The sequence below is a fragment of the Eurosta solidaginis genome, chromosome 1 (genome assembly GCF_040869045.1).
Source record: "Eurosta solidaginis isolate ZX-2024a chromosome 1, ASM4086904v1, whole genome shotgun sequence".
Classification (NCBI taxonomy): Eukaryota; Metazoa; Arthropoda; class Insecta; order Diptera; family Tephritidae; genus Eurosta; species Eurosta solidaginis.
This window is the reverse complement of record NC_090319.1, coordinates 368,336,581-368,348,992: the sequence shown is the minus strand read 5'-3', so window position 1 is coordinate 368,348,992 and position 12,412 is coordinate 368,336,581. Positions and strand designations below refer to the sequence as shown.

General features: G+C 36.4%; 1 protein-coding gene across 2 annotated transcripts; it reads right to left on the bottom strand.

The window, feature by feature from the left end:
• Positions 1 to 390: 390 nt before the first annotated feature.
• Positions 391 to 11,635, bottom strand: LOC137238208 (uncharacterized). 2 transcript variants are annotated; one of them, XM_067762944.1, is made up of 5 exons: positions 11,384 to 11,635; positions 7,758 to 7,838; positions 5,196 to 5,395; positions 4,191 to 4,344; positions 391 to 801 (listed from the first exon to the last, which is right to left on the bottom strand). In XM_067762944.1, exons 2-5 carry the CDS (start codon positions 7,831 to 7,833, stop codon positions 617 to 619), a joined length of 615 nt encoding a protein of 204 aa, XP_067619045.1. In that variant the 5' UTR covers positions 7,834 to 7,838; positions 11,384 to 11,635; the 3' UTR covers positions 391 to 616. The 2 variants fall into 2 exon arrangements, with proteins under 2 accessions (XP_067619045.1, XP_067619044.1); XM_067762943.1 differs by having other exon boundaries at positions 602 to 1,319.
• Between the last annotated feature and the right edge of the window lie 777 nt (positions 11,636 to 12,412).

The window sequence follows — 12,412 nt, the reverse complement described above, 5'->3', positions numbered from 1 at the left end:
TTTGGAATATGAAAACTAAAACTAAAGTACGAATATGAAGAGCTAAATAGTCTCGTCGAGCGTTCGATATCGAACCGACGAGTGTCGACTATCGAATTACAGAAAGCCTCCCAAATTTGAAAAAAAGAAAATTCGAATATGCAATTATCATAACGATCATCAAGCTCTAATTGGAAGAGTATTTTTGACTTTTCCCGGACGAAGAGTGAAGAATGAAACTTCAAAATAACTCGAACAACAGGCGGAAATAAAAAAAAAATATTTCGATCTCGAAATTGCTTTTCTAGCTTCCAGGTTCAATGTAGTAAAGAAGCTTGTTTGCAATTTCTGAAAGATTTCTAGCCCCACCCCAACAGTAAAACTTTAATGAAACATTAAACAACCACAATATGAGCTATGAATGTTTTAAAATACTTTTATTATAATTAAACACATCCTTCGATGTCAAAATTTTAATTCCGAATAGATATTTTAGAAATAATAATTGTATTTCACAATGAACAGAATCTTAATCTTTTTACTTAAACATCTAAAAATTCTAAAATATATAAACTTATATGTAAGTATGTATGATAAGTAGCGTCATACATTAACATAATCCAATAAGCAGGGCGATTTAGTAATCCGTATCATCAGCACTGTCTTTTTCTGCGCCGCTTGATAATGGATTTTGTGCCTGTAACTTTTTTAATTTGTTCATTTGACATTTTAGTTTGAAATGTTTTTTCTTGCCATATTGAAAACCTCTGCGCAAGTCATCTAAAAATAATTTATACGACCAACCAAGGCGGTTGGTTGCACCTGAGGAAATGCACGCAAAACAAAAACAAATAAATTACATTATAAATTACAATGGCTTTTAAATTGTTTCAAAAAAAAATAAAATCTAAAATCGAGCGAAAACATTAAATAGTTTATAGTTATTTTTTGTGTACATTCAGTGATTCTTTTGATATATATTAAATTTTTTAGGTAAAATTTTTATTTTTCCTTAATTGCTCTACATTTAGTTTTGATCTGATGGGAAAAATTTTTTAACAGAAACATGAAGTTAAAAGCACTTAATCTTAGTCGTGTAGTTTGGTGGTATTATGTCAAATTAATTTAGTAATCCGCATCATCCTCATCGTCATCATCATCATCTTCTTCTTCTGCACCACTTGATAATGGGTTTTTCTTGACTTTCTTTGAAGATTTTAAAGATTTCAAAGATTTCAATCTACATTTTAGCCTAAAATGTTTCTTCTTGCCATATTGAAAACCTCTACGCAAGTCATCTAAAAACAAATTATACGACCAACCGGGACGATCAGTTGCACCTAAACAGACGCAAAATTAAATGATGAATTAATGAGTGCATTCTATTTTCGAATTAAATTTTTTCGAACTAATTTTCTACATTCGAGCGAAAACATTTTATTAATTTTCTGTTTGTGACTATACCAAGATAAAGGGTCCTCCTTTTCTCTTTTATCAAATATTTTTCAAGTAATCATTCTTCAAATTTGCTCTCTCATAATAAAGTACTTGTAACTTCTTTCTTTCGATAATTTCATTTAATTGAGTGTTTAATGGCTTATGAAGATTATTTTTGGTAGGATATTGACAAACTATATTAAATTTTAAATTAAATTTATGTTACCAAAGTAAATTCTCTCGGTGCTATCAATTAGCGCCAGCCAGTTAGCACAGCTAAGAAGCGACTGGTTAAGCGCCAATTAAGTAAAAGACTAAAGTGTGGACTAACTGAAGGGCGCTTACAGATGGAGTGGGTTATTTGGGTAGTGATGATTTGCCAATTCAAAATACGCTAACTTTTAAATGAAAAAGTGCTTTACCTACAGAAATTAACAGAAAATGTCGCTTTTAACGAGAATAGCTAGACAGTACTTTCCCTTGAAAATTCTTTCAAAATTACATATTTCACAAACGTAATAAATCAAATAAAATCTACGTAAAAAACGCCCATGAACATAATACCGAAAATTATTCGAGCATTGTTTGGAACATTTTTTCGAATTTTTGTTTTACCTATGCTATCTAAGTCCTACATAAGCCAAAATCTCGTCTTTGGAAAATAATGTTCATTTGAAAAAAAAAAAAATTAAAAAAAAAATATATCACTGCCAATTTCTCATTTTAGATGCGAAGCAGGAGCAATTACTTCTGCAACAGTAATAAAAAACAGCACAGCATGTGCTGGCACCTCAGAAGATTTCCATACCGTCGTTGTGGCTCTGTAGATCCGTACTGCACTAAAACGTGACATATTTTTTATAAAATTTAGTCGATTGACAAGATCGCTTATTCGTCGTTTGTGCTTGTCTCAACAACTAAAAATTTTACAATGAAAACGAGACTCTTGTGACATTCGATATATAAAGCGTTTCATATTGCCCAGTAGTGGCATAAAATGTTCAAACTAATTCCCATCATATTTTACTAAATGCACTCTAACAACGACGTCTTCTATCACGGCTTATTTTAAAACCACTCAGAAAAGTTTTTGAAATTTAAAAGGGTCATTGTAAAGAAATTTCATTAAATAATGCAAAACCATCTTGAGGCCTTACTATAGCGGTTCAAGCTTTTCATTTAGAGTAGTAATTGATTCGCCCCAGACATCAACTCCGAAATTCTTGCACGGTAGTTTAAAACGGTAGTTTAAACGCAGCGGATGCGATGGCTAGGTCATGTTATGCGAATGAAAGATGACGCTCCGGCCAAGAAAGTGTTTCAATCGGAACCCGCCTATGGAAGCAGAGGTAGAGGGCGGCACCCACTCCGTTGGAAAACGATTTAAACTCCCTTGGTGTGACCAATTGGCGCCGGTTGGCAGAGAGAAGGAGCGACTGGCGCGCCTTGTTGGACGGCCATAACCGTTTAAACGGTTAAGCGCCAATTAAGTAAGTTTAAAACCTATGTGCTTGTGTTGGCGTGCTATCGTTGGTATGCTGCGCATTTTACCCTTGTTGGTTTCTATAATCTGAAGCCAGATACTTTCTGATTATTATTATTAATTTTACTTTTGTTAAAGCTCTTGAAACTACACGCACTTATTTAACAAACTACTCTTTTAATTTAGTGATGATACATAATCATGCTTTGGCAAATTCCTTCGTTTACAAATATTTTTAGATGTATTTTTTATTAGGAAAAGAGAAATAAGTTGTATCTTACCTCAGAATCTGTTTTCAAAAAGTCCCTGGCTTAGAATTCGGCCAAAGAATGGGGTATCACGGAGTTCGTTTGTGTGAAGGAAAAAAACACAAGCAGGTCCTCAGTGAACTCCACAAACAGGCGTCGGACCTTTATGCCAGGAATTGCCCGGTGAATCCAGTACTCAAAGAACAGTACCCAAAACTTGCGGAAGAGGAACGCATACTCCCCAGGGAAGCGCGAGTCACTCTAGCTCAACTTCGTTCTGGATACTGTAACAGGCTAAACTCTTACCTATCCAGAATCAACCCCGACATACAAAATGTATGCCCTGCTTGCAATGTGTCCCCACATGACACCAACCATCTCTTTAATTGTAATGTGGAACCAACGCCTCTAACACCCCTTTCATTATTGTCCACTCCTGTTGAAACAGCAATTTTCCTTGGACTCCCATTAGAGGATATTGATGACAATTTGTGATCGGTCGCACCTATTAGGTGGGACGAAGCACTGCTACAACAACAACAACAACGGAGTTCGTTTCATAAACGCCCTAAGCCGTGTGAAAACGAATTGAATTGATGCTGAGCTCTGAGAGGTAGCGTTATACATTGTGGATAAGACAAGTGTGAGAGCTTCTGCATAGATGTCAAAATTACAAATATGTAGAACCTGCTTTTTAATTGACTATAGTGGTCTCATTCTGTATCTCTTTCTATCACCGGCTGAAGATAGCTGGCCCTATGCGCCGCCTTATTGGACATCCTTTCAGGCAATTGACGAATAAGATATCACACTTGTTTTATCCACAATGGCGTTATAGTTTATTTGAAAAAGAAAATAACCCTGAGGTAGGCGTACTTCAAACGAATTTTGGTAGAGGAGGTGTTTCGTTTGCTGAGTTATGATGTTTTGGAAACGTTGATATATAGAAGAAGTTGTAAAGTAAAGTAAGTTCCTGTTTTCGCTCGACAGTAGAAATTTCGTTTGACAATTGATATTAAAAAGGTGCATGATGATCAACTTACTATATAATACACTGAGCAGCTTTGGATACTGCAACATACGCTTTTTCCCATGTGTGCCTTCGAGATTGTAACTCATTAATATATTATCGGATAAAACGTGTATTAGTTTTTGCTTCAGACCGACTGGCATTAAAAGTGGTTTAAGAAAGCGTACCTGAAATTAAATATTATTTCAAAATAAACATATTTGAAAAAAAAAAAAAAAATAGTAGTCTATCCATGTAAAATGAAGAAATTAATTAATGTGAGAAGAGAATAACAAAAAAAATTAGTTTGTGGAGTGGGGCCTTGATAGAGTCCCTATGTGATACCGAGAAAAATCGTTAAATAGTTCGGAGACAGTCCCAAAATTAACCCTAAAACAATTCCGAAATGTTAAGGACACCATTTCCGAAATGATCCTAAAACGGTTTTAAAATATTTCGAGCAAAATCCCGAAACGTTCAAAACATATTCCCGAAATTGTTCCGTTTGTATTACGAAATATTTGCGAAAACAGTTCGAAAATAATATGAAGATAGTCCCGCAATAGCATCAAAATGATGGCAAAATCTTTTCTACATGGTCACGACATAGTCCAAAGTAACTCGAAAACAATTACGAAATTGTTCTGAAATTATGAATCATTAGTTCCAAAATGATGCCGATATGATCCACAAATATTCACTAAGGGTCACGAAATAGGCCACAAATTATCTTGAGATATCCCCAATGTATCCCGAAAACTATCCAAAACCATTCCGAAATAATTCTGAAGCGATCCCGAATTGATTTAGAGCCAGTCCCGAAAGTATTCGTAAATAGTTCCAATATTTTCATTAAAACAATCCCAAAATGGTCCGGAAAAATACATCAAGTGGTTGGCTCTGCTAACTTTTCCAAAATTGCTTACATCTTCTTCTATATGACCCTGTTATCATCCATTCTCCATCCAAATGGCCCATTCACCCACCCTATCTCCTTAATTTAAACTTTAGTAGTATTTTAATTATTTATTTAAATTACCATTTCTTCTTTCTTTCTTTCATCCTTTCCAATAAATTCTTCGCAATTGTCTAAATCTTCTTGTGTCATAATTGGAAATACGGGCCTCTGTATGTTTCTTTCTTCTTCTGCTTCCTTTTCGTGTTTTACCATGCGGTTCATAAGTTCCTTATGTCCGTTTAGTAATTCGTCTATGACCTCACCCTGATGATCCATAAAACCTTATTAAAGTAACAAAGTAGATATTTGTGTAAAATTATTATTGTACGATATATGCTTAGTGTTTTTTTGTTAGTTAATGATCCATAGGTTAAGTTGAATAATTTCAATTTCATTGCACAAGGTAATATAAAAATAGTGACTTATTGACTTGGCAGCCGCCGTGGTGTGATAGTAGCGTGCTCCGCCATCCACACCGAAGATCCTGGGTCTACGCCCCGTGCATATTTCTCTAAGCGGGGTCGCCGCTCGGTGGTGTTTGGCAAGTACTCCGAGCTTATTTCTGCCATGAAAAGCTCTCAGCGAAAACTCATCTGCCTTGAAAAATCAAGAGGAGCACGACGCAAATTGGATTAGAAGCTCGGCCCAAAATCTCTTCGGGGATTATCGCGCCTTACATTTTTTTTTTCTAATAACTGACTTATCTTGAAAAGGTTTTAAAAAAGGTCTGACTTGTCTTTTTAAGGGTATTAAATTTGAAAAAAAAAGTCATCTATTTTTCAAACCGTTTACAAGCGAATATGAAAATAGTAGTTGCAATTTTTATCAAATTCAGTCAAATACATTTTTCATTTCAGTTTCTATAATTTAAGAAAAAACTTCGATGAATTTTTTACGTGAACCAATCTTAAACGAAAAAATTCGAGAAAATTTTTCGAAAATTTCAAATTTTTTATTTCGATTTTTTTTTAATTTTTTCGAGTATTGTTTTGATGCGGTATTTAAGTTATATATTTAAATTCAGAAAACTCCAAATAAATTATTGAATTTTTCCGAATACGGATTTGAGATTTGGTTTGCATAGTTTCATTTACAAACTTTGTGAAAGTGTTTCTCAAATTATCACAAGTAAAAAAACAAATATTTTTATTAACAAAATTATACAAAAATGTCCACAGGGTTGAATATCAGGCAGACTAATAATAGTTGGGGTGATTCGCAAAACAATTTCTAGTCAAGTTGATGTGTAAGTGGATCCTCTCTCTTCCGTCTCAATATCTGTTTATTATAATCACTTATTCTGATACCGCACTGTTTTTGATACCAGTGTTAATTTAAATGATTGAGGAAAAGTAAAGCGTACAGAAGAGTAGTAAGAGAGGACACTCGATCGTTTTATTCAAATTTTTATTATGTACTTAACAGTAAAGCAAATTAATCTATTCGTGGAACGACCTACAAAGCCCGTTTAGCGTACCACCACGCGAATTTCCAATTAATCTATGTTTTCATCGTCCAACACTGCCATAAGAGTGAAGGGGAAAGCATTTCAGACACAGTTCGGAACAGCATGCAAAAACGCTGTTTATCTTAGATTCTATTAGCAGCGCCAGGTAGGAGCGTGAAAAAAATATATTTTTCAAAAAATGTTGGCACCCAAAACGCTGAACTTGAATTGTGCACTGGTCGGAATACATTTCGCTAGCGGATTTATTGTTTTTCGACGGCCACGTCTTTGATAACTATTCAGATGATCCATCAGAAAATAGAATTTCAGTCCCTTCACTTCAGTTTAGCCGTATGTACAACTGTTGGTTAAGGTTGGTCTGTTTGACCTATTCTTTACAAGGTGCCTGGTTTGCCCGGAATCAATGAATAATACAGTGGCTATCATGGTGAAGAAATTTGTTGTAAATAGTTGAAAAAAAAAATTAAAAGAACAGTTTTTTGGTTTTGTTGCCCAACTCCTATATATATACAATATAAATCTTAATATATAAAAAACACGTGTCCCAACATTTTTGGGCGCGATGGACTCCTAAATTACTGAACCGATTTTGAATTTGTTTTGCACCCCGTGTGTAGTTTGATCTAACTTGAGAGATAGGATAGGTTATATCTCATTATTTGTTTATTTGTTTATACGTAATAATAAAATGTTACGTATACGGAGTGGCACTCATATTTTCAGGTGGTGCGGATATACTTCCGTGTAATTGCTTGGTTTTTAATTAAACAACCTGCTTATCAATAAAAAATATTATAGCGAATGATATCAAGTATAGGACATCACCAGGCCCACCGAGAGTGTGAGGGGGGGGGGGGGGGGGGGGGGGGGGGGGGGGCGGCGGTTCTGAGCGGCCCGCGATTTAGAGGTACTATGACATTTTTTTTAATTGAGAGAGAGAGAAGAGAAAAGAGAGGAGATTGAGGATAAAGTGAAAAAGACGGAGGGAGGAGTGAATAAAAGGATTAGGAAAAAGTGATGAGGGGCGAGGGCAGAGTCAGACGAAAAAAGCTTATTAAAATATATGCAGATAGGCCAAATTTAGGGCAGGACGTCTCCCGGGTCTTCTAGTATATATATACAAAACATTCTATGGATCATAAACTTTATAACTTAAACTTAAGTATCTCACTTACCTTTTATCTCTTGGACATCGGAGCGGATCTGGCTGATCTCATCTGACAATTGTTGCATTTGCGTTGTGATATCCATGTTTTCTGAAATCGGAGTTTTTATTGTGGAATATCACTCGTTGAGAAGCAGAAAAAATTAAGAACTTGATATTTTCAATTACTAAACAGTCTCTTTTTCAGTTTTGAATTAGAAAAATTACAAACTTAAATTAAAATTTAGACTTTGGGAATTTAAAATGAAAAAAAATTAAAAATTTTCTAAGGGGCCGTACTTGCCACCCTTGACTATTCATTAGATATCCCAGATCTTACATGGACCAAACACGTCACTTGTTATTGAAAAGATCTGAATAGTCTGCTTGACACATTATTAGCGGAGGAACTTGTGTTTATATTGTTACATTTTTTGATCATTATAATTGCGAGTGAAGATAGGTTTAAATAGTCTAAAGCATGTGCCTATTGAGTATGGCAGACTGGATGCCTGTAAGAAGAGCACAGCAAAATGGCCGTGGTGAACATGGTGTTATATTCTATGACTGATAGAGCATGAGTATAAAGATATTCAGGAGACAACAAAGTGCACGATGTGAAGATTTTAAGTGCGGTATCAATACACAATTCCGACTCATCCAAATAGAAAAGTTATCAAGGATGAATCTCTGGCAAAAAAGGTTCCATCTCGGCGAAATCATTGAGTATAAGTCGTTGTGGCTAAAAACAATTTTTTGACAGAATTGATATAAGTTTAATTAAAATATTTTCACGATTCGTGAACAACTCGAAACGCTAAACTACATTATAGAAGACATTGTCAATTTAAATTTTTAAGAAATATGAAACCATATTTTAGTTTAGTGAAGCAATTAAATTAAATTTAGTTCATTTCGGCAGGTGGTCGGATGCTAGCGTAAGCATCCCCTACCAGTCCACGCAGTTTGTGATTGCTGCGTTGACGATGGAAATATCTGGCGGGCTGTGACAATTTCCTGCTATTTCCGTGGGGATATCGCAATTTACTGTGCTGAATGATGTATAATCTATTTATTTGGCTAGTTCCCTGTCGGTACTGTCGTTGTTGTTGTAGCAATGCTCGCCCCACCTAATAGCTGCGACCGATCACAGATTGTCATCAATATCCTCTAACGGGAATCCAAGGAAACTTGCTGTTTCAACTGGGGCGGACCATAATGAAAGGGGTGTTAGAGGCTTTGGTTCCATATTACAATTAAAGAGAGGGTTGGTGTCATGTGGGGAGAGTTTAACCTGTTACAGTATCCAGAACGAAGTTGAGCCAGAGTGACTCGCGTTTCCCTGGGGAGTATGCGTTCCTCTTCCGCAAGTTTTGGGTACTGTTTTTTGAGTACTGGATTCACCGGGCAATTCCTGGCATAAAGGTCCGACGCCTGTTTGTGGAGTTCACCAAGGACCTGCTTGTGTTTTTTTGCTTTATACGGCTGAGTTCTCAGGTGCCGTTTTTCTTCAAAGTGCTTACGGAGATGACTTTTTAAGTCCCTAGGCGGTGTCGCTACTGTCATGTGGCAAGCTGGAATGCCAGAGGAAGTGATGAGCATAAAAGTAGTCACCTAGTGGGTTAGGGGGTTAAAATACCAAATAGATTCAAGGGGTTGTGTAGCGCCACCATTTCAAGGTGTTGGTAGCGCAAAACGTAGCTTCTCCAACCCAATTCTCAACCCCATCTATCCGTGGCGAAACCTGTTTCATTAACAGCCAAGGCTCTGGCGACCCTGAACTCCTCATGGATCTAGGGTGTATGGCCTAGAAGTCCGCATGTGGTCATACCAAATCGTTCACGAGACGGCTAGGCCTGGTACCGGAACGTACCGGATCTGCATCCGGCAAATGACCATCAACATCGATAACACTCCCCCAGGCTTTCGGGGAGCGTCCTTATCGCTACGACACCAACAGCATAAAAATAGCCAAGAATTATGCGGATTTGGCCTCTTGGACAGCAGGTGACAAGAGGAATATAGACATTTTTGGCAACACCGTGCAATAAATGCACCCTTTGGGGGTTAGGGGCCACTGCCCGGCATTGACGGGGGTATCTGTGAAGGCCTGCGGAGCAGAGTTGCTGCTAGAAGGTGCCCTTAAGCGTAAACCGCTAGTGACCCTTGCACGTGAACAATAGAGCCAAAAGGAATTTTTAAAAATTTTGCGCTCGACTGATGTATTAATTAAAATTTAACTTAATTAATTTGATTGTTTATTATTTAAGTTTTTACTTTAAATTTTGTTTTTTACGCTTATGTTTTCTTTCCTTGTTATATGTATTGTATCTTATATTCAGTAGTTGACCGCTTTGTGTCTGTGTTGACTTTAACAAACAAATAAATAAATAAATAAATAAAATATCAGGATTTAACCCAGTGCATACCGAATGCAGCAATCATCTTTTGAGCGGGACACACTGAGAGCGGTGTGGCCATCCTAAATATATGCTTTACGAGATGCATACACGAGATACATAAACCCGGCTGTCGTGGGAATTTTATTACGCTTTCTCTTCTATAATTGTGGGTGATAGTCCCAAAACAAGCACGAGTTTAAAAAAAAAAAACTTTGCTCAACCCAAAATTTCGTAGGTACACAAACGGATTACCTAATATTGCAATACTCATAGTAATTTTATAACTTAGGGGTTTTTAAGCGCAATACAAAGCTTGATAGCTTCACATCTTCCCTAAGAGAATTGTAAACTTCATCGATCCAAGTTAAGAAAGCGATGCTCTGACTCATGGGCTTATGTGGTGGGTGGAGATATGCCTTAGAAGGTTCAATGTGGTCATATTAAATATTTCCTGAGATGGTCAGGCTAGCACCCTAATAATGCTTATTACCGCAACGTATTGGATCGATGTCCGGCAAAGGACCATCAAAATCGATAGCACTGCCCAAAGCATTCGGTGTCTTTGTAACCAAAAGAAAAAGGAGTGGAAGCGGTAATTTCCCAACGACCTTAATAGGCACATACAAACAAATCGCTATATGCGCATCCCTTGAGGGTGCTTTAGTAGCAATTCTAGGTGTAAGCCAGACTGTTGTGCAAACGTTTTAATTTGACCACTAAGGCTACAATAGCTTTGGAGGTATTCCAATGATTTTCTATGTGCTGTATTAATGCTTACTTATCCAGCAGTGCAGATTATATCTTCTTTTGCTATTATCACTGTGTTTTTCTTGAGCGTTGTTGACTACAGTACATTGAATCAACAAAGATTATGCATGGACATAGTTGGATCATCGCCTATTTCTTTTTTAAACTCCATTGTATTGTTTAGTATAGCAGAAGATCGTATATTTCCATTGCTGGAAGAATAATAGGGCTGATTTTTTATACCCAGCTATCCAAAATATGAACGCATCATCCACTTTGGCACTACGGTGAATGTATTATACAGGACAACGCTTGCCATCCATATTCCATATAACTTATCAGTGGTTGAATCGAATTCAGCAGACAACGTAACAAAAATCATGTCAGAAAAAAAGTTGGTAAAATTTTAGGAAATTCATGCACCACTTGTCTTATGTGAAAAAAATGTGCCTCCTTGCTTGTAATTTTGTTGTGCACAAAAGGGGTATCATCCAATCACTCTACATACCATTGAAAAATCAATAAAGGCCAAACTACAATGAGCGTCTTCTTCTTCGTATCTGAGAAAACCTTGTCATAAATACTTTAGTAATACAAATTTAAACACCAAACAAGAGCCTTTTGTTCGAATACTATATTAGACTTAATTTTAAAACAAAAACAACACTACTGTTTCAATGCATTAATTAAAAAACGCGAAACAACACTTTTTGCGAAAATTTGTCAACCGGCGCTATATACAGATTTGACAGCAATACGTTTTTCGTGGTGAATTTACTGACAGCTACAAATTTTAACCCTTCACTGATGCAAGGACGCATTTTTATCAAGGGGGCTACAGATACAGAATGTCTGCATCAATTACCAACACAAAAAAAAAAAAAAAATACTTGACGCGATTTACCTCCGAGCATATTAAGGCCGAGCTTCTCTCCCAATTCGCGTCGTGCTCCTTTTAATTTTCCCAAAAAATTGACGAGACGGGTCAGACATATTTTATGCCGATGCCGAACGATATCTTCACAGCAGATACATTTTCACAATTTCATGGAATCTTTTGAATTCACTACCGATTTGGCGACCACGGTTAGAAAAACTTTTCTAATTGAAAAAACTTTTTTCTGAATTTTTGATGTTACTTCGTACGAGACTTGAACCCAGGTTTCGGTGCGGTAAGCGGAGCACGCTACCACCACACCACGTCGGCCGGAAAAGGAAAGCAACATTTACAAGTGCTAAAAATAGCTACTTGCTAGCTAGCGGTTTTTAAGAACTCTTAATAAAATATATGAGAATGGTTTGATGAATATATTTTTGTATTTCTTTCATACAGTTAAAAATTCAGAGAAGAATTTTAAAACCATATACGGTAATGGTTAATTACATCTACTAGCATTGTTGGTACTAAGATGCGAACCTGAGTAGATGCATTCATGCTAGCGTAGAGGCCAGGCACTTATACACACCCACCTTTGGAGTAGTAACGTAAGATTTATTACGCTGTTTTATCACAAGTTCTATTGGAAAGTTATATTAA